Source organism: Ipomoea nil, unplaced genomic scaffold (assembly GCF_001879475.1).
Source record: "Ipomoea nil cultivar Tokyo-kokei standard unplaced genomic scaffold, Asagao_1.1 scaffold0465, whole genome shotgun sequence".
Lineage (NCBI taxonomy): Eukaryota > Viridiplantae > Streptophyta > Magnoliopsida > Solanales > Convolvulaceae > Ipomoea > Ipomoea nil.
In genome coordinates, this window is record NW_017616893.1 from 302,204 (window position 1) to 323,024 (window position 20,821).

The 20,821-nt window shown below is 33.9% G+C and overlaps 2 protein-coding genes across 4 annotated transcripts; one reads left to right on the forward strand and one right to left on the reverse strand.

Moving 5' to 3' along the window:
- Positions 1-1,511: 1,511 nt before the first annotated feature.
- Positions 1,512-5,371, forward strand: LOC109173033 (leucine-rich repeat extensin-like protein 5). The gene is made up of 3 exons (XM_019322294.1): positions 1,512-1,791; positions 2,527-3,270; positions 5,068-5,371. Exons 1-3 carry the CDS (start codon positions 1,659-1,661, stop codon positions 5,097-5,099), a joined length of 909 nt encoding a protein of 302 aa, XP_019177839.1. The 5' UTR covers positions 1,512-1,658; the 3' UTR covers positions 5,100-5,371.
- A 4,106-nt stretch (positions 5,372-9,477) lies between these two features.
- LOC109173175 lies at positions 9,478-16,909 on the reverse strand. 3 transcript variants are annotated; one of them, XM_019322449.1, is made up of 11 exons: positions 16,622-16,909; positions 15,357-15,877; positions 14,006-14,104; positions 13,377-13,477; positions 13,215-13,286; positions 12,917-13,007; positions 12,615-12,695; positions 10,892-10,954; positions 10,500-10,622; positions 10,126-10,164; positions 9,478-10,039 (listed from the first exon to the last, which is right to left on the reverse strand). In XM_019322449.1, the coding sequence occupies exons 2-11, from the start codon at positions 15,732-15,734 to the stop codon at positions 9,911-9,913; spliced, it is 1,176 nt and encodes a 391-aa protein (XP_019177994.1). In that variant the 5' UTR covers positions 15,735-15,877; positions 16,622-16,909; the 3' UTR covers positions 9,478-9,910. The 3 variants fall into 3 exon arrangements, with proteins under 3 accessions (XP_019177994.1, XP_019177996.1, XP_019177997.1); XM_019322451.1 differs by having other exon boundaries at positions 15,357-15,874; positions 16,616-16,909; XM_019322452.1 differs by lacking the exon at positions 16,622-16,909 and adding an exon at positions 16,182-16,260 and having other exon boundaries at positions 15,357-15,874.
- Positions 16,910-20,821: the final 3,912 nt, after the last annotated feature.

Sequence of the window (20,821 nt, forward strand, 5' to 3'; positions counted from 1 at the left end):
ATTTATGTCTCTTGAATAAATTCATTTAACTTTTTGGTTATGTTCGTCATGATGATCATACTAAGTCAAATTCATTACGATCATACATCAAATATATTACAAATCAATTTAAACTATGAAGACACATGCCATGTTGGTAATATAGTTAACTTATCGGTCAATTTTGATTTGTTTAATCACTTTTAACTGTTTGACTTTGTTAAAATAGCTGAGTGTTTGGTTAATCATCTTCTTGTAATAGTTTATTGTTCTAAAATGCTAAAATTAAAAAAAAAAAAAAAAAAAAAAAAAAAAAAAAAAAAAAAAAAAAAACTGCTCATAACAGTTTTTTTAAATTATACCCTTAAAAATCATTTTGCATGTAATCGATCAGTTATAAGTAATATTTAATTTATCAAACATTTTCTATAATCAGTTGATGTTATCAACTAGTCAAACCTACTAACATATCAGTGAATTTGACGAACAAATCTGGTGGATTATACAACACGATCATGTTCCTTGGCTTTCTTTCTTAAAATAACAGTACTTATTAAAACATTGTTTGTAATCCAACTTTAAGAGATTACACATAGAATGGGGTTGTGTGGCATGGCAGGGAGGGATACTTGACTCAAAAGCAAGTAAAAGACACTCCCAACTTTTGATGATCAACTAGCTAGCTAGTTTTCCCATGTAATCAAGGCAAGCACATATGCTGTCCTTCACAACTATACAACATACCCAACTCTCATGTATATGATATATGACACAACCTATGTACATGATTAAACTATAATATTTGATTTGGATTTATTTGATAAATATTATTAAGAAAATACTATGTGCACTCTTAATTTCTACTCTTAATATATAATTTCACGGTCAAATTCTTGATGTGAACACTTTTCTGGAGACCCACATGATGAAAATAGTTCATCCTTATTTGTTACACATCAGGGAGTAACAATTGTGGAATAGAATTTAGAAATATACTATACATAATACAACTCATATTATTATTCGTTATAACAAAGTGACCATTAGAGCTTAATTGTAATATAGTGAATACTACTTTAGTTGGAGTAAGCAGTTATTAGAGTGAAATACGAATCGTTGTTTCTGAAATAATTTGTGAACGTACATTTCATTTGATCCTATATAATATATGATGAAACTTTGGATTTTTATCTTTCTTTTTTTTTTTTTTTGGGAAAAAGTTACATTTTTAAAAATGTTTCTTGTGGTAGACATTGAAATGCAAAGAAGCAAATGCACAAAAACACATATATACACTGATGTAAAGTGGTGTCCTAAAGAATCATCTTTATTGATTTCGCAGCTAGCTTATATGGCTTTTTTACTACAACTTAATTAGCTTCTCTTGCTTGCTCTTCTTTCTTCCTCTGATGCCTCTATATTTCCACTTTACTCTTGCTTCCTCTTCCAACTTCTAGTTTTTAATTATTATTCAATATTATGCTCTCTCTCTCTCTATATATATATATATCTATATTTCTCTCTCTGCCTATATATATATTTATAGATATATGTGTGTGTAAGTGTATATATATAACTGTTCTGTGTGTGTGAATTGATGGTAGTTAATTAGCTAGCTCGCTAGGAGAAAATTATAAAACAACTTCAAAATATACATACAGACATTAATTCTAGTTTTTATGGAGTCTCTCTCATTGATGAACATGGGAAGAACAAGAAGCAGATCTTCATCATCATCAGTATATATAGTGTCTTGTCTGCTTCAATGTTTATGTGTGCTAATTGGAATGTTTGTCTTCATCACACATTGTGGTAAGTTGCTATTTATTACCTACTAAAATTATTGTTTTTACTACTCATATAATTTTTGTTTTCTCCTACTCACCATACGCTTAAATATAACTTCTCCCGAATAAGATTGATCTAATAGTAATTTTACTCTAAATTAACATAAAAATTAAATGTTGTGGCGATATTAACTTTTTGTGCTTCAGTAGGTTGAGAAAGTAGTTATGAACAGATATTGCATTGTAAATTTGTAACAGAATCAGTAGTACTCAAAAAAATATAAAAATGATGATATTTTGATTAATGTAGTCTAAATGAACAACTGCATATATTATATGGTTTTAAAATGAGTAATTGCCGATGAAGCAACCCTAGCCAAGTTGGTTACACTTGTAAATAGTGACGGTGGGTTTTCTCATCATTCAAAATGATTGAGTAATTGCCTATCAATTTACTAATAACATCATAAATAAATAAATAATCACAACTATTGAAAATGTTAATTGAAAAAAAAATAAAAGTAAATAAATATGGAATTGAAACATATATTCCATCTCAACTTAAATTCTATATACATGCTTATAATTAGTCTGCATATTTATGTTTATATATTATATATGTTCAACATTTCATTGAAACATATTTGCGTTTATATATTATATATGCTGAACATGAAGTGCTTCACTATAACAAATTTACTAAAAATCATACAAATACTAATTTTCTTTTGTTAATTTTATTGTATTATCTTTGTTGAAGATGCAAAAAAATTATCTCCAACCTCTCCCAGAGCTCCCATTCATTCATCATCATCAAAGACAGTGAAGAGGTTTGATGTGTTTCTACCGTTGGATTCAAACTCTAAATCCTACGGCGTGAGTTCTCCTTTCAATTTGCCACCTTATGACTCTCTAGCTCCGATTCCCTTGCCGGAAAACTCCCCACCCTACTGCGTGTATCCTCCTCCGTCCACCACTGTCCCTAGCCCCGCCGCCGGCAGCGGCGGCGGAGGCGGCAGCGGAGGATACATTCCATCACCTCCCATGCTACCCAGCCCACCACAAAACGTGCCTTACTATGGCCCACCTCAAAGTGTTCCGAGCCCAACAGAGCCCGGTATGAGCCCACCATTTTATTACGAGCCCAGCCCGCCAACGAGCATTATCCCATCGCCAACCGGGCCGTACGTGCCCACCCCGTTCCTGCCGCCGGTGGTGTACCCGCCGCCTAGTGTGCCGCCACCGCCGTCGACTGCGGCGCCAACGGCGCTGTGGTGCGTGGCGAAGCCGGCGGTGCCGGAGCCGATAATACAGGAGGCGATGAACTACGCGTGCGCATCGGGCGCGGAATGCGATCAGATTCAGCCCAACGGGTCGTGCTTCCAGCCGGACACTCTATTGGCGCACGCCTCCTACGCCTTTAACAGCTACTGGCAGAGGACGAAGCAGGCCGGCGGCACCTGTGAATTCGGAGGCACCGCTATGCTTGTCACCGTCGATCCAAGTAAGTTGTCAATCCATTACTTATTATTCCATGCATGGTTGAAAAAAATCGTTAAGCGCTCATCCGGCGCTCGGATGAGCTCGGGGATTAATCAGTGCCTAGGCGTCAGTGTACTTTTTATTTTATTTTTTATTTTTAAAAAATATTTTTAAAATTTTTAAATTTTTTTAAGACTTATAATTATAAACTATTTAATAGTAATAGTTAATACTAAAATATTAAATATTAACCTAAAAAGCATCTAGAGTTTGAACAACTTAGGTTTATTTCACTCAAAACGATGTTGTTTTGAGTGAAATAACTCATTTAAAAAAGAATGGACCAATAGTTAATTGGCCGACTAGGCGACCTAGACGGTGCCTAGGCGGCCTAGTCGGCGCCTAGAAGGCTTAGGCGGTTAGTGCCTAAACAGCCTAGACGGCACTTAGGCGGCCTAGTCGGCCGCCTAGCCGGCTAGGCTCCTAGACCACCGATTATGGTGATACGCTATGCGGCCGGCCAGCGCCTAGCGCTTAGGCGTCGATTAATTAGTGCCTATGCGGGATTTTTGCAACACTGATTCTATGCATCATTCATTCATCAATAATAATAATCTGCGAGTTTTCTGATCACCTCACGGATTTTTATCGATAAAATCAGTCGTATCATAATAAGGATGTCAATTTTCTCTATCTTCCATAGAGATTCCATATCCCCGCTTCAATAGGAACTGGAATGAGTAAAATTTATGGAATCAGGGACATGGACGGGAATGGAGAATATTTTCAATTCCCTTTCAAAATGGGGGACGGAAATACCCTTCTCCCCTCTCTCGTCCTTTATTTTTAAAATATAATAATAATAATAATAATAATAATAATAATAATAATAATAAATTATTATTATTATTATTATTATTATTATTATTATTATTATTATTATTATTATTATAGATATATTGTATTATATTTTGTTATTCAATGTGTTATATTTTTGTAATAGTCTATTTATATTTTTATTTGCATGAAAACTATTTGAATATTATATCTGACATTTCAACTGTTATTGAGAATTGATGAAGATTTAACTGTTTTAAGATTAAAAAAATGTAATATTTAAAAAATTTTATTTTAACATTGTAAATTATACTAGTTTGACTATTATTTGAACCCAAAAAAAAAATATTAGTTTAATTAAAATTTGACCAGGGATGAGAGTTCCCCGTCCTTGAAAATTTCCTGCAGAAATGGGAATGGAAAAGATTTCCTATCCCTGGTGACGATGGGGACGGGGGCGGAGACCATGGTGGGGTTTAAGGGTCGGGGATGGAGAGTATACTCCCCGCTCCGTAGACATTCCTACGTCATGAAGAAAATGTAATTTGGAAATTTAATACTAATGAATAATAAATTATTTATTAATTACTTATAAGAAAAAGTGTAATATTTTTAAGGAAAAATATAATACTTTCAAATCTAAACACAACCAAGATGGGTCAGTCAGTCGTTCGAATCCCAGCCTTCTTGATTTGACTCGATCAGTTATGAGTAACCTATGCTGATTTATCTCATTGTAGTCCTTTACCGGCTAACCAGAAGATGGGATTTACCTAAAAAACCTATTATTTAAGATTGAATGATTATGAGACGATGAAGAATGTAATATTAAAATTTGAAAAGTTACTTATGTGATATACTTATCAAAGAGTCAACACGTCTCACGAATCCTCATAGAAAAATTTGCCTAATAATAATACTAATAATATTCAATTTACACAAAACTAATTTGGTAATTACGTTGTTTTGGGCCCCTCAACAGGTTACGATGGATGCCATTTTACCTACGTCTGATTTGGCCTTGTACCGGGAATGGATCACAACCACACATGAGCATGTACGTACTGGACAAGGTCAGATAATGTCCCCTTTAATTTGATCCATATTAACACATCCAGCTACCGTTGTTTATGTCAACAACAAACAACATTTTGTACGTCTGTTAATTTTTCTTTTATCATGAAACAATAGTTTGGTACGTGAACCTCCACAATGTTATTTTTGTTGTTGCGGATTGTTTCCTTGTTGCACTTATAAACACTTCGGCTTTTCTTCTCATTCACAAATAATGTTATTGATTACCAAGGCCTTATTTGATAACATAGTTATAAACATACACAAAATATGAAATTTGTTAAAATTTAACAACTGTCGTTTCTTTTACTTATTAAAGAAATGACGCCGTTTGCATACCATAATCCATATAGCTGTATGGACCATGGTTCACGGTATAACAACCGGACTCATCACCCCATGGCGGGCCCCACGGCAATTAGCACCTGGGCTTGATAATTAACCAAACTAATCAACTCAAAAGGTCATTTGGGCCAAATCACATCCATGTGATTTTTTTAACCAAGAAATTGGCAATTTATATCTTGGACCAGGGTCCACATAGCTATGTGGACCCTGAATCAAAACGACGTCGTTTGATATTTAAATTTTAACAGAATTCGTAACCTTCCATTTCATATGTTTTAACAGAACTTTTAATTTATTTTAGATACAAAATCCTTATGCGTAATGTATAGAATTACGTAACACGAGATACATACATATGTTTTCTATTTTACTTATTCTCAAATTTGATTTATGTAAATAATTAATGTCATATAGGTACATAATTGCATAATATAAGACATAAATTCGTAAAATAAGAAATACAATGTGTTTTGTGTTATACAACTACTAATCAATTTCATGTATAGAATCCTTATGCTTAATGTACAGAATTGCATAACATAATGTACAGAAACACATAACATGATGTACAGAAACGTATAACACGAGATACATACACATGTTTTTTATTTTACTTATTCTCATATCTAATTTATGTAAATAATTTATGTCTTATAAGCACATAATTTTATAATACAAGACATAAATTCGTAAAATAAGACACACAATATGTTTTGTGTTATACAACTATTAATCAATTTCATGTACAAAATCTTTACGCTTAAGATACGAAATTTCGTAACATAATGTACAGAAACGTATAACACGATGTACATAAACATGCTTTACAATAATAAAAAAAAAAAAAAACAAAAAAACAAAAAAACAAAAAAACAAAAAAAAAAACAAAATTCTGTAACGCGAATTAAAAAATAAACGGTCCACGTTAAAATTAAAGTTCAAAACAACATCGTATAAGATTAGGGTCCACAGTCCACAATATAACGATTGCAAGAAATTGGAGTCGGGAATTTCAATTAACCCAAGCAAATCAAATGCTAACCCAATTAGCCACAATTAAAAAATAATTAATTCAACAATCATCTTCAAATAAATCCAATTACACGTCTATCGACTCATTTATCATTACTAAATTTCAAATTCAAATCTGCATGTGAAGGTTGCAGTGCAGTTGAAGACAAGAGTCAAGAGTGGCATTTGAGGGGTTCTCTTAATGAGAACTGATAGAGTTGTATTTAATAATGATCAATAATATAATATACAGATTATAGGTATATATAAGGAGGAAGTCTCAGTGAGATTGGGATAAAAAATTATAATCAAACTCAAATACATAGAGTCCTAATATTCCCCCTCAAGCACAAGGTACACTAGTGAGTTGTAGCTTGTTCCGAAGAAATGAAAAACGAGGACCAGGTAGAGCCTTCGTATATCTGCCAACTGATCCTTGGTTGAAATAAAATTAACTTGTATATCTCCTTTCGCAACTCTTGTCTCTGACAAAATGATAATCAATTTCTATATGTTTGGTTCTAGCATTGAATATAGGATTTGCACACATATGTAGCTCCAAGATTATCACACCAAAGCCTGGGAGTGGACACGTTGGTTATGCCAATTTCTCGTAGGAGCAAGAGAGTCCAAATGACCTTAGCACAGACATATGTTATAGCTTATATTCAACTTCAGTAGATGATCTAGCAACAGTTCGTTGTTTCTCGCATACCCATGATATAATATTAGAACAAAGAAAAACAGCATACCCGCTAGTTGATTTACAATCATCAGGGCAACCAGCCCAATCAGAATATGAGAAAGCATGCAATTCCCTGGATATCGATTGCCGAATTCTCAAACCAAAAGTGATAGTTCCCTTTACATACCTTAGAACACGTTTCAACTGTTCCCATTGTGAGACTGTAGGTGCATGCATGTGCTGACATAGCTGATTTACTACAAAAGATAAATCTGGGCGAGTAACTGTAAGATATTGTAAATTAAAGCACCGGTCAGACTTCTATATTGCGTGGCATCATCATATAGATCAACATTGGAAACAGTGGATTTTGAAACAGCTATAGGAATGACTAAAGGTTTACAATCTGTCATGCCAGCCTGTTTTAGGATATATATCATATATCTTTGTTGAGAAAGCAAGATTTCATTTTACATTTAATGGTTTCAATCCCAAGAAAGAAACAGGATTCGCCAAGATCTCTAATATTGAATGCAAACGATAGAGCATTAAGAAGAAAGCTGATAAGATTTTGATCATTGCCCATGACAAGGATATCATCAACATAAACAAGAACATAAATGAATCTTGAAGCCTGTGAGTAGTAAAACAATGATACATCTGTTTTTGAAGCTTTAAAACCAGTTGCCTGAAAAAAAAGTATGCAAGCGATTAAACCAGGCTCTTGGGCCTGTTTTAATCCATATAGAGAACGTTTCAATAGACAAACATGAGGATATAGCCAGAGATAGAAGTAACCTGACAGTAGTTGGCTTGACAACTCGGCTAAAGGTGTCAAAAAAATCCTGACCAGGTACCTGATTGAATCCTTTTACTACTAACATTGCTTTGTAGCGATCTATCGACCCATCAGCTTTCCTTTTGGTACGAAAGACCCATTTGCAACCAATAATATTCATATCAAACTGAGATGAAACAAGATACCATATTTCATTCTGAAGAAGAGCATTGAACTCATCATCCATTGCCTTGCGCCATTCATCGTGTTTGACATCCTGTGTATAATAAGTAGGTTCAGTAGGACAAACCTGGGCTGATAGAGTCAAGAGAGGACCATCACCGTGACTCTGGGTGGCCATGGAGTGGGTCCGTACTGTGGGCCGCGACGAGCGCCCTCTCGGCCGGCCACAGCGTCGCTGACCAGCGATGATGTAACACCCCCGATTTTCAGCATAATTTAAACCCATTAAAGCTTACCAAATAAGAACAATTCTATCATTAATATCCCAAAAAGGCGGAAGCTAAACATAAGTGTTGGGGTGCTATGCCACATCTAAGCTTGAGAACCTAGATACACAGGCTAAAACTAACTAAACAAAGTATAAATTATAATCATTATTCAAATACAAGCATGGCTCACAGGCGCTCACGAGCCAATTAATAAAAAACATGCGGTGTAGCAACCGTTAGCGAATAATGCTAAGTATCACACTTCCACCCGTTGAGTACAATAAGTATAAATATAGGAAAACCATTTTGAGACTTAGGAATACATAAATATAGACCTAAACAACTCTAACTTTAAAACCAGAGATAAGTCTCAAGGCGCACCAACAAATTTGACACGACAAGGCACATAAAGACACAGGCATGAACCATAACCACAAGACAGGACCACATGGATTTTTAGAGCATCTTTATTTGTGATTTTTTCACAGTTTTTTTAAGAGAACATGCCCATTGTCTCGTCCACTGCTCTGTTTTTTTTTGTTTTTTTTTTTTTCTGTTTTTTTTTTCTTTCTTCTTTTCCCTCCCTCCTCTCTTTCCTATTTGGCACCTCAAAAATCACCAAAAAAAAAACACTATTATTGAGGATGCTCTTAGTATTCTTGTGTTTTTATTAGATTGAAGAATGAGGAGGTATTTGTGTTACTGCATTTGGGTTTGAGCTAATTTTATTGTTGTATCATTCGTATTTCAAAATACCAGATCCATCCTCGATTTTGGTGGTAATTTCAATTCTCAATTATTATAATTATACTTTTCGACAAATAATTTTGCGCATAAATACTAATTTGACAAAACCACCAAATCGATATGGACTCATGAATGAACGTACCAAATGATAGGGATGAGCAAAGGGGCCAAAGGCAGACAACATAATCCCGGCCGACAAAGTAACCGACTCAAACTATGAAAGTCAATAAGTCACTCCAACTAGGCCAAAAGGTCGCCATCTGCTTTGCTTGCAAGTCTGCAGAGATTTTACATGAATTTCCAGTTTCAGAAAATTATATATATCTGGTTGGTTCTACAAAGCAGTAAAAGACAGCAGTGAGTGAGTTGTTGCCGGGCTATATTCACAACTTTCACAAATTTGCATCTCCTACAATGGTCAAACGTACAGTGATGATGCACAGTTGAATGTCCTCAAATATTTTCGTGTCCAAAGATTACCATGACATAAATAGCCCAAAATTTAGGGGTAAAAATAACACAAAAAACACCAACACCCCAGCAAAGCTTGACGACTAACTGCTAGCAACTGGATCGCCTCTGTCCTCAACAAGTAGCCTCGGTGAGCAATCAAGCCTTCTATACCGTGCGTGGGGCACTTTACAATAGCGGTTGGTACATCACAAATGCAGCAGAAGAAGGGAGTCGAATTCTATCGACCAAAGAATTAGTCTTACACATACCAATCCATTCAAATCGACGTGTAATTGGGGAAAAGGAGCATCAAGTTATCCAGAGTTTCAGGTAAGAATTTCCTCCCAAACAGGTAACACGGTCGTTCATTCCCATTCCATAAACAGGGCCTAGTTTGAACTTCCTTCTGCAACATACAATAAATTGTTAGGTTAGTACACGACAACCACCAAAATCAAATGCATTATATATTCTACCGAAGAAAAATCATACCCTGGCATCACTGGTAACATGCACGCTCTCAGTAATTGACTGCAGAAACAGAGGAAAAAGAATTAGAGCAACCCATGCCTAATTTGTAATTTCTGGAGAAAACTCATTTCAAATTAGCAAGGAAACAATTATATGGCACAAAATCATTTTAAATCAAGGATTCAGAGGTTATTTATGCATTTATTCCATCAGTAAAATGAATATTCCCGATAGAGATGTCAAAACACAAAATTATTTATGAGGCTTTTGATGAAAGCTAGACTACAAAGAATTTCACAAGTACAGCAATAAGAACATCCAAGATACAAAAAGTGGGAAAAAAGGAAATTCAATGTACATGATCGATATGAAAGATAAGGAAGAGCAAGTCATACTGTAATGTTTTTCATCAGCTCATAAGTAACATCACGGCTGGTGTATGATTTGGGATGCCACTTTCCCTCCGACCAATCAACATGTGTAACTGACCAATTTGCAATTCCAGAAGAATCAAGCATCTGAAAATGCAATAGAGCGATTACACTCCAAGGTTTATAATTTGTTGAAATTTTATTTTTTATTAAAAAAAAAAACCATAGCATAGGCATAGTTTGTACATGCCCGCTGTACAGCCAGTCAGCCACATTGCCATAAATATGAGCATACTACTATATAATACAGTATAGAGAGCCTAGGCTCTCACAATCTTTTCTCAATAGTAATATTTTATCTTTTCCCTAATTCCACATAATTGAAAAAGAAATAAAATTATAAAAAAACCACTTACATAGAAAAAGGTTGGTAAATAGTGCTCATCAGAATAGCAGTTACGCCCTCCATCCATGTTTGGCTGTTAAGTGAGAGAAAAAGTGTCAGTGATTGAATGCCATTAATCAAGATTTACACATTTCAAATATAACTAAAACAAATGGTGATATAATGTATAGCACATTGGTTTTCTTTGAAATGTGTGCAAAAGGCTGTACCTAACTTGGCATTAACATATCAGTGCAACGATTTAGAGATTGAAAATGTAATTCAAATCTAAGATAAACTTGTGACAATAACTAACAGATACAACTGATAAAAGAATACTGGTATTGTATTAGTGCGAGTTCAGGTTGATATTCAACCCTATAGCATATTCATCAATTGATAGGATATTCACCATAGTGTATCACATTCACTGAACCTGAAGGCTAGCATATCGCAAGGACTAGGTCACTAGGGTCTTTGTCAACATGACTTTTAAGTTCAAATTTATCTCTTCATATTTTCAAGGAAAGCATTCAAGTACAGGTGAGGGTAACAAAAATTGGACCCACTTTTGAATTTCTAATAAATGTATTTGAAAATAAGCCTCAAATTATCTGGTCTAGGAAATTAACTGGTTTCCATGTGTCAAGGAGAATAAAGCATGAACTGATGAAAGTAATTCACTCAACTAATCAACTTAGTTGAGTCTTCCAGTAATTTATCAATAGAATCAATTATTAGCAAGAGAAACTATGTCAAAGTCAAAATGCAACCAGGATCGATTACATTTTAGTACTCAAATTAAAATTCGCAGATCTAAAAGGATTATTAAAACATTTCTAACACTATTTGTTGAGTGCATTCACTTAAGTTTCTCAAACCTATACTACAACCAACTTAAACGTTAATGTTACAAGAACTATTTCAGAATCTTCCACACCTTTTATGCCTTGATAAGGTTGAACAATTTCTTGAAAGACATTTAAGCACAAATAGAAAGCAATCAATGAAACCAGTAAACATAAATCCCCATTCATACTAGCATGGGAATAGTACTAGTGTTAGTATAACAAATGGCAGATCCACATTGAAACCACAAGTGGGGGAGAATTGGGAGCCTTGGCCACCCCTAGATTTTGAAAAATTCATTACTAGAATACAATGTTTATTTAATAAATAAATCATTGGCCCACATAACATAAAAGCCAAATGAGTAGAATACTTCCTTTGAAAAGTCGTAATGTAAAAAATCAAAAATAAAACAAACAAACATACAAACAAGAACAAAGGCAATAAATCAAACAAAAGATAATGCACAAAATGACAAAAACTATGACAGATTCAGTGTGATTCAATATTCATAAGTCAATCCATGTCTGACATGTCCATATTCATATATAAATTGTTAAAAGCTCATAGTGATCCAATAGTCTGCCTGGTGGAGCTAAGAGATTAATACTGGGTAGTAAAGTTCTTGATAAAACAAGATAACTTAATGCACAAACAACTAGATTAAGTTGAAGGACTAAGGGAAAGGAGGCTGTTGAACAACCATGCTTGTAAACTGTAGAGACTACTAGGCCTATGAATGAACATAAACAAGATCATTACCATCTTGCTTAATGCAATAGTGCAATGCAAAGCAAGTGGAAAATGATTTGAAACTCAAACAAAATGAGGCCATATTAGATCAAGGATTTAAAAGTATAGCCTTAACATATATAAATGTAAATCATTTACAGGAAAAGAACCACCTTGCAGTAATCGTGGAATTTAGTATAGTAAAGATTGTCAGCCATAATTATAACAGCATGCTGTCGCTTCATAGTAAACCACTGCACAAGTGAAAAGCTATGAGAATAAGGCACACAATAAAGTGAGAGTGATACAATAATATACAAACTGAACAGATAGGATTGGTAAGAGCTACCGCTCATGTCAAAATTTTCAAAATGTGGCAAGTAGCCGAGTACTGCCAACTTCCATGAGCTTCTCCCAAAGAAAACAAAAAACAAAAATAAAAACAAAATAAAAGATAAAAGAATAGAGAAAGTACCTGTGCACCCTTTCGAAAGTCTTTCTTTTCAACTTCAGGTAACATACGCTCTGAATACCTACCACTTCCATGTGGGCCAGGATCCTCAAAGCTGAGGAAAAAAGAAGGGGCTCACAATAAAGAAAAGAATTGACAAGAATCCTATAAAAGGAAGCTCCATAATACATATGGTCCAAATAGGGTACTCCAAAATGGTCTTCTGCTTCTTTCTTTCTTTTTTTTTTACAGTAATAAAACATAAAAGAATATTTCCAAATTTGATCTAATCAGAAAAAACACAATAAAAAGTTGAGCTTACCAGTCTACGAAACTGACATTTGTGTACATCAGATAGTTGTACACATAGTCAAAACTACGCAAGGGTATACAACTGCAATTCAAGAAACTTCTGTTAAGAAATGCAAACACTAAAGGATTCACAAATCCAGCCAAAAGGTTAATGTGGAGCATCACTACCCACCTATCAGAGAGAAGTACAAATTGCTGATTGTCAAGATCTTTAAGGGCATTGGCCAAAAGCCGTCTCTCTGCATCAACCATTGAAATTTTCCCCCACACTACCTGTAGAATGAGATCCAACAACTTCAGTGATAAAATGACACCATAGTTTCCAAATACTAAAACAACAGAAGATAATAAAACTATAGTAGGAATGTCACAACTGTGAATTATATTTTGTTGTTAAATGCCATATAACACTCTATATGGAGTAGCTAATTTGTATTCAAAGGCATAATGCTAGATATAATTATTGATCAATAGGGATCAAAATGTCCAACTCAAATGAAACTCTCTAAAACAACCAATGGCCAGCAATGTAATAAGGAACCCGGTAGTCCGGTACCCTTTTCAGTAGGGGGGTGGAGGGTTTGTTATATTTCAACTGTTCTTTATTACCCTATAATAAAAGTGAACACCTCAAATTATATTTCAAAAACAAATAAATAAATAAAAGGAAGATACAAGTTAACAGCTAGAAAATATTTTTCGAAAAAAGATTAAATAAAATTCCATGCAACAGAGTGGAACTAAGACTAAAGCCATAAATAGGATACAGAATACTTCAGATTTGAGGGTAGAACAACAAACCTTCTCACTGCGGATCTCCCGATTATAAAAGTAACGGCTAAAATGTACTGGCCTATCCTTGGATGCATGGACATAAACAGAGAACTTTCCTTCATGACCCTGACAACATAAATTGAAAAAGAAGAGAAATATCAAAATGAGTTCACTCAGAGCCCATTATATATATATAGAGGCTAATGTTCAAGTGCATCCCCACCTGTTACCGTGAGTCCCATGAGACCCTAAGGAAACGCACACAAGCTACTGCACGAATGCACACAGGGTAGATTGTGCATTCATATGCTGGGCGAATTGCACACAATCTAGACTGTGCATTCGTGTAGTAGCTTGTGTGGATCTCACGGGAAGAGGTGATCTCATTTGATTATTACTATATATATATATATATATATATATATATATATATATATATATATCACATGTCACTGATGACAGAACAAAATAAGTGACTATCTGAAATGAAGCATTTTTCAAGATAAAAAATGGACAATTTTTTTGAAAATAAGTTATATTATTACAATAGAGCAATGTTTGATTAGAATATCATTCCATATTTAGTACCCTAACCTAGCAACAAGCACCAAATGCAAGGTACAACCAGGATGCAATTTATTATCAAAAGTTAGGTAATATGTGTACATTTCTTTTATATGTTTTTTTTAATTCTACCAAGTGATGGATGACTTAGCTGTGAAATGATGAATAACTAATTAAGAATACAAGTTTGGCAAGTCAAAATATAGGCCTTGTTTGGGGGAGAGCTTTTAGATATTTGACCAGGTAAAAAAGCTAATGTCTGAGGTGGTACATAAGATTAAGAAAAATTTAAAAAGCTAATATCTGAGGTGGTTCCAAAGTTCCTAATTCCTAAAACAATTTGCTTATTGAAAAAAAATATTATAATAATAAGAAAAATTGAATCTTCGCAGTCTATCTATATCACCATATGATTGAGAGTAAATAACGATAGTAATCCTTGTCAACTTATCTACTTGGATTCTGGAAAACAATCATCATCAATTCAATGTTATTATCATTGTGTTATTTGAAGTTCAGATGCATTACCAGCCATGATTTTTAATGTTTATAGCTCATAGATGAAAGTGGTTTCTTATATGCAATCTCATAAAATAGCAATTTCAAAGATCAAGGGCTTATACATTTAAGATGCAATGAGTCCAAACATGTCAGCATTTAATATGACAAAACAATATAGGTAAGTGGTAAATGCTTACCAATTCATAAAAATAGTACAGTAACATGACAACAGAAAAATAAATTTGAACTAATAATAATAACAACAACAGCAACAATAGGCAATGAACATAACGAAAGGGGATGAAAGGCGAACCTGAAAGAATTGATCCCAGAGCTTCTCAAATGGTAAGGCACCAGGTGTTAAAAATAGAAATGCAATCTTTGGGTTCTTTGATAAAACCGGAGGTGTATTTAGAATATCACTAATTACAACACGAGCCGCTATCTCTCTATCTGATAATTCTCTGGCTGGAGTAGGGGGAAGCCACTCGGAATCACAACCATGAGTTGAGAATACATAACAACCAGCAGAATTTCTAGGAGGGTACATATAAGCACAGATCAAGAACAAGCTAACCAATGAAACCAAAACGATTATCCATGTTGGTTTCCTTAACTGAGCTCGCTGGCGAGAGGCAGGCAATATCTGCATATCCTTCATGCCTAAACGCCAGGCCTGATTTGTCTTCATTTAAAGACAATGCATTAGCAACTAACTCCCTACCAAGATGCAGTGTCCCTCTGAAAACCCAGTCTCCACAATCACAGAACTTGGTCTAGCAATTTCAATCACATGCAGATCTAAGATCAATTCATAGTGGTAAGCTTAAGCTGCAAAAATAACAAAATGAAGTGGTAAGCAATCGTCTATTGAGACATATACCTTAAACTTAACTCCGAAATATTGCAACCTACACCAGTTGGGAGATTCCCAAGCTAGAGGGAAGGCAATTTCTCAAATCCAGCAGATGACCCCACACTATTACACATTAAATAACTAAGACCCATAGATACTACGTATTCAACAAATCACCAAACTAAAACATGAAATCAGCATTTCAACTACAGAATTACGGAAAATTAAGATTCCAAGAAACCCACTTTGCAATATCCGGATGCTGATTTGCATTTCACTTCCCTTAATCCCATATTACATTCAAAAGAGAACTGAAAGCAGAAATGGGAAAAATGGAAACGCTTCAAACGGAAAAACAGATTTTGAGCAAAGAACTGAAAGTAGATCCGAAGCCAAACCCCACAGAAGATTAAAAAAAAAAAAATACGAAACCAATAACCGGGGAGATTTGAAATTCCCGAGCTGCCCCAAACCAAACCCGGGGAGAAAAGTCAAACCTATCTCATTGAATCAAATCTACCATCGCTGCCTACATTGAAATCTCCTCATTCCAATATACTCCAAACATTATACATAAACGTAGGTAAACAGACAAAAACCTACGTAGACGCATCATCTAGCACAAATTCAAACACTAGCATCCAGTGGTCCCAACCCATATCGCAGAATCGAGATAAAATTAGAGCAAACGCATGGATAGACAATGAAGGCAATACCTGATGATTAAGCTGGAGGATAAGATCTTTGCAGAACGAAGAAGCGCTTGAAATCCTCAATCTGAAAGATCTAAATCTCTACGCATATGCAAGTATTATACTCCGTAGTATTATTGTATATAAATATATATAATATATTGATAAAGAATATAGTATTCGTTTGAGATCTAGGGCAGCACCAATGAAGTGGAACCAAAACAGAACAGAGGGGAAGATGAGGGAGAAAGAAAGAAAGAAAGAGCGAGCGAGGCCAATGCTGCCTGTCTTCTTAGACTACTTAATTTGAATGCTATGTTTACATCAAAGGTCGTTAATCAATCAATATTATTTTTATGCAAAGTTTAGGGTTTTGTTCTTTGTTAACTAAGCTTTGTTACTTTTATATTTTCTTTTGAATAACTATAATTGAGTAGTGATTTTTATGTTCTAACCAAAAAAACAAATTAGTAACGTACAACAAATGAAATCATATTTGTTAGGTAATTAAATAAGTCATAAATACCTTGTACTCAATTGGCAACTCTATAATTAGGAAAGGTCACAGAATTTTACTTCTAGTTGAGATTTACTTAGGTTTTTTTTTTTTTTTGTAAAATGGTTTATCAGTTAAAATTTGACTTGTTTAATCAATTTTGGTACAGAACTTTTTGGTTTGACTTATTATTGCCAATACGCTGGAAATGAAAAAATATATATATTTTTTGAATAACTTATTGATATTGGCTTATTACATTTTCGTTTTAAAAAATATAATCAGTTCTTTTTAAAAAAAAAAACGTATAATCAGATCTTAATTATTGTTGGTTATTGTAGTATTTGTATTTATTCATTTTTTGTTCAAGTTAACATTTTTAATATCATCAAAACCATCATAGAGCCAAAAATATTAATTAACTCTCGGTCCATAACACTTTATATAGATATATAATTATGTTACTCGTTATATTGAATTATTATTGACAACTTATGTTTATTTTATTTTTATTTGTATTTATATTTTTAATATTGAATTATTATTACATATAAAGTATTTCTTTATAATTATAATTATAATATTATTAATAAAAAAAATAACAACAAGAATAACAATACTAATAAATTGTAAACGTGATTTAAGAGTTAAGTAAATAACACAATATACTTATGCATTTATAGCTTATTTTACGTGTAATCAGCTAAACAGAGCAAACAACTAATTTATCGAACATTTTTCTATATCCAACTAATACTATCAGCTCGTCAAAATATGCATTTAACACAATCAACTATTAATTAAATCAATCAACTATTAAATAATTGTCAAACATTCCCTTATTTATTTCTATTCTAAAAAAGCTAAAAAATTGTTTAAAATGTGACATGAATTCTTGTCCCAAAAACAAAAACAATGGACAATTGAAAAAATGAAAAGTTTCTCTCCGAAAATGGTTTCCCAAAATTTCAAGTTAATGAAGGTATTAAAAAAGCAATTTGTTGTTATTTATTAAATACACACACATAATTTTATATTTAATCACTATTATAATTACTTACAAACTTTCACTTCACCTATCCGCTACCCTTATCACCTAACTACATACTTATCTACTACTATATTACTCACACTTTTATCTACTTACATATTTATACATTGCAATAACCACTTTCATTGCCATATTTTCTTACTTTACCCACATTAATATATCTTTTATATTCTCATCTACTTATCCCAACATAACATACTTACATACACTTAGATTAAATATTACTCTATATTAGCTAATGACCTTATGGTCTAGTGGCACAAAATGATTCTTCCAAATGAAATTTTGTGTGTTCAATCCCTATTGGGTGCGATTTGTGCTTGTTACGAATAGATACTACACATTATAACAGAGTCAACATTGAAAAATATTAATTCAACATATATGTTTTGATTCACATTTTTGTAGTTATGTTATATATTTGGATATCATAAATTAAAAACTTATATATAGTATATTGAGTTTAAAACTCACTCAAAAATTTCAAATGTATGATTAATTTTATAATAATTTATGAAAAAAATTGAATACAGTGAAAAATAAGTATTGATAAATATATCTTTTAATTAAAAAAATAGAGAATAAAGAATAGATTGTGAAAATTTTCAAATAATGAAATGAGAGATGAAATATATGGGACGTTTGGTTTGCTCATTCAAATATTTGTTTATTGATTTTTTTAGTATTTTTGGGATCAAAATAGAAAAACCTTATTGTGACATTTTTGCCAAAGTCAGCCTCCAATAAGGAGGAATAGGATGAACCTTATTGTGACATTTTTTTTAATTCCCTTGCTTCTTCTTTTTGGGCTCGGTCTTTGAATCTTCTCGGGCAGCTCCATTCGCTTCATCAAGGCGATTCCTCGATTGCCGATTATATCGGAAGGGCGCGCGGGTTTTGGTCGAGGACCTTGCCCTTGACGGTCGGCCGATATCTCTTTACGAACAAGATCTTGATGTCTACAAGGGGTTACGGTCTAAGTTTCATGCGTTAACGTCATCTCTCAATGTTCGTGGACAGCCGGTCACTCTTCAAGAACTAGCTAACTTCTTGGGAGCGGAGGAGTTTGTCGCGAGCGGTGATGTGGTTCTTGCCCGGCAGCCTTTACGGCTCAACGCGACGAGAAGCAACGAGGCCGAGGCGGCCAGTCGCGTGGTGGCGGTGGTCGCAATTCCAGCCAAAAGAGTGGACAATCGCATGGTGGTGGTGGCGGTCAGAACCGCGGTCGATACAATAACTGGTAGCCGAAGTGCCAGATTTGTGGGGTTCTTGGTCATATCGCGGTCACTTGCTATAATCAGTATGCAATTTCATGCGTTAACGTCATCTCTCAATGTTCATGGACAGTCGATCACTCTTCAAGAACTAGCTGACTTCTTGGGAGTGGAGGAGTTCGTCGCGAGCGGTGATCACGGTGGTTCTTACCCGGCAGCCTTACAGCTCAACGCGACGGGAAGCAACGAGGTCGAGGCGGCCAGTCGCGTGGTGGCGGCGGTCGCAATTCCAGCTAGAACAATGGACAGTCGCACGGTGGTGGTGGCGGTGGCCGCGGTCGTGGCGGCCGATACAATAATTGGTAGCCGAAGTGCCAGATTTGTGGGGTTCTTGGTCATACCGTGGTCACTAGCAAGTAGTATTTAATTTTTAAAAACACACAACTAAGTAGTAGTGTTTGACTTGGTTAAACAACTAATATAAGTGTTTGATTAATTAGCTTTTTCTAACAGTTTATTGCTCCAAAACATTAAAATTTAAATATAAAAAAAACTGCTCAAAGCATTTTTTTATCAGCTTTTTGAGAAAGTTATTTTTTATGTAATCAGTTATCGCTAGCAGTTAATTTACCAAATATCTTTTTACAATCAGCTAGTGATATCAACTAGTCAAACTCACTAACCCAATCAGAAATTATTATGTAGACCCGGGTCTACCTTGCAAGGTGGACCTGGTCCAAATATACACAATTTACATGCATACTAAATATTCACAATTTTACATACTAAATATTCACAATTTACACACTGAATGTTCACAATTTGAATTGATATAAATTATATATTTTGGACTAAGATCCACCTTACAAAGTGAACTCAAATTTATAGTATAACTATTGGCTAACAGCTATCAGCTAATAGTTATTTACCCAACACCACTATCATATTTCTCTACTGAGAGAGGGTAATTAGTCAAATGTGCGGTTTTCTTCTTTTCGTAGTTTCTCTCTGACTAATAATAAGAACAAGAAAATGGATAATAGAAAATTTTGTGTGGAGTTGAAAGGTATGCTCCATGGCTCCCTCCATTCAAAGTCCAAATGCATACATTTCAGCAGGCGACTCTACTTTAATTATTATTTTATATTATTAGTGCATACCATTATATTTATAAATTAAATATTTGTCAAGTGGCATACGACTATCTGCAATGCAAATTATGCCATGTGGAGACCTCATATAATAATGTCAGGTTCTTGCATGTCATCTAGTTTAAATTAAATTTTAAATTTTCATAATTTTTAATTAAGTATTTCCTGCTATAATAATTATGCAATTTGAATGGAATATTTAATATTTAAATATTTATTACGTTCAAACAAATATTGATATTTTTTATATTTAAATTTAAGAAAATTCTATTACATTGCTAATGGTAAAAATTGTTAGTAACTACAATTAAAAAGTAG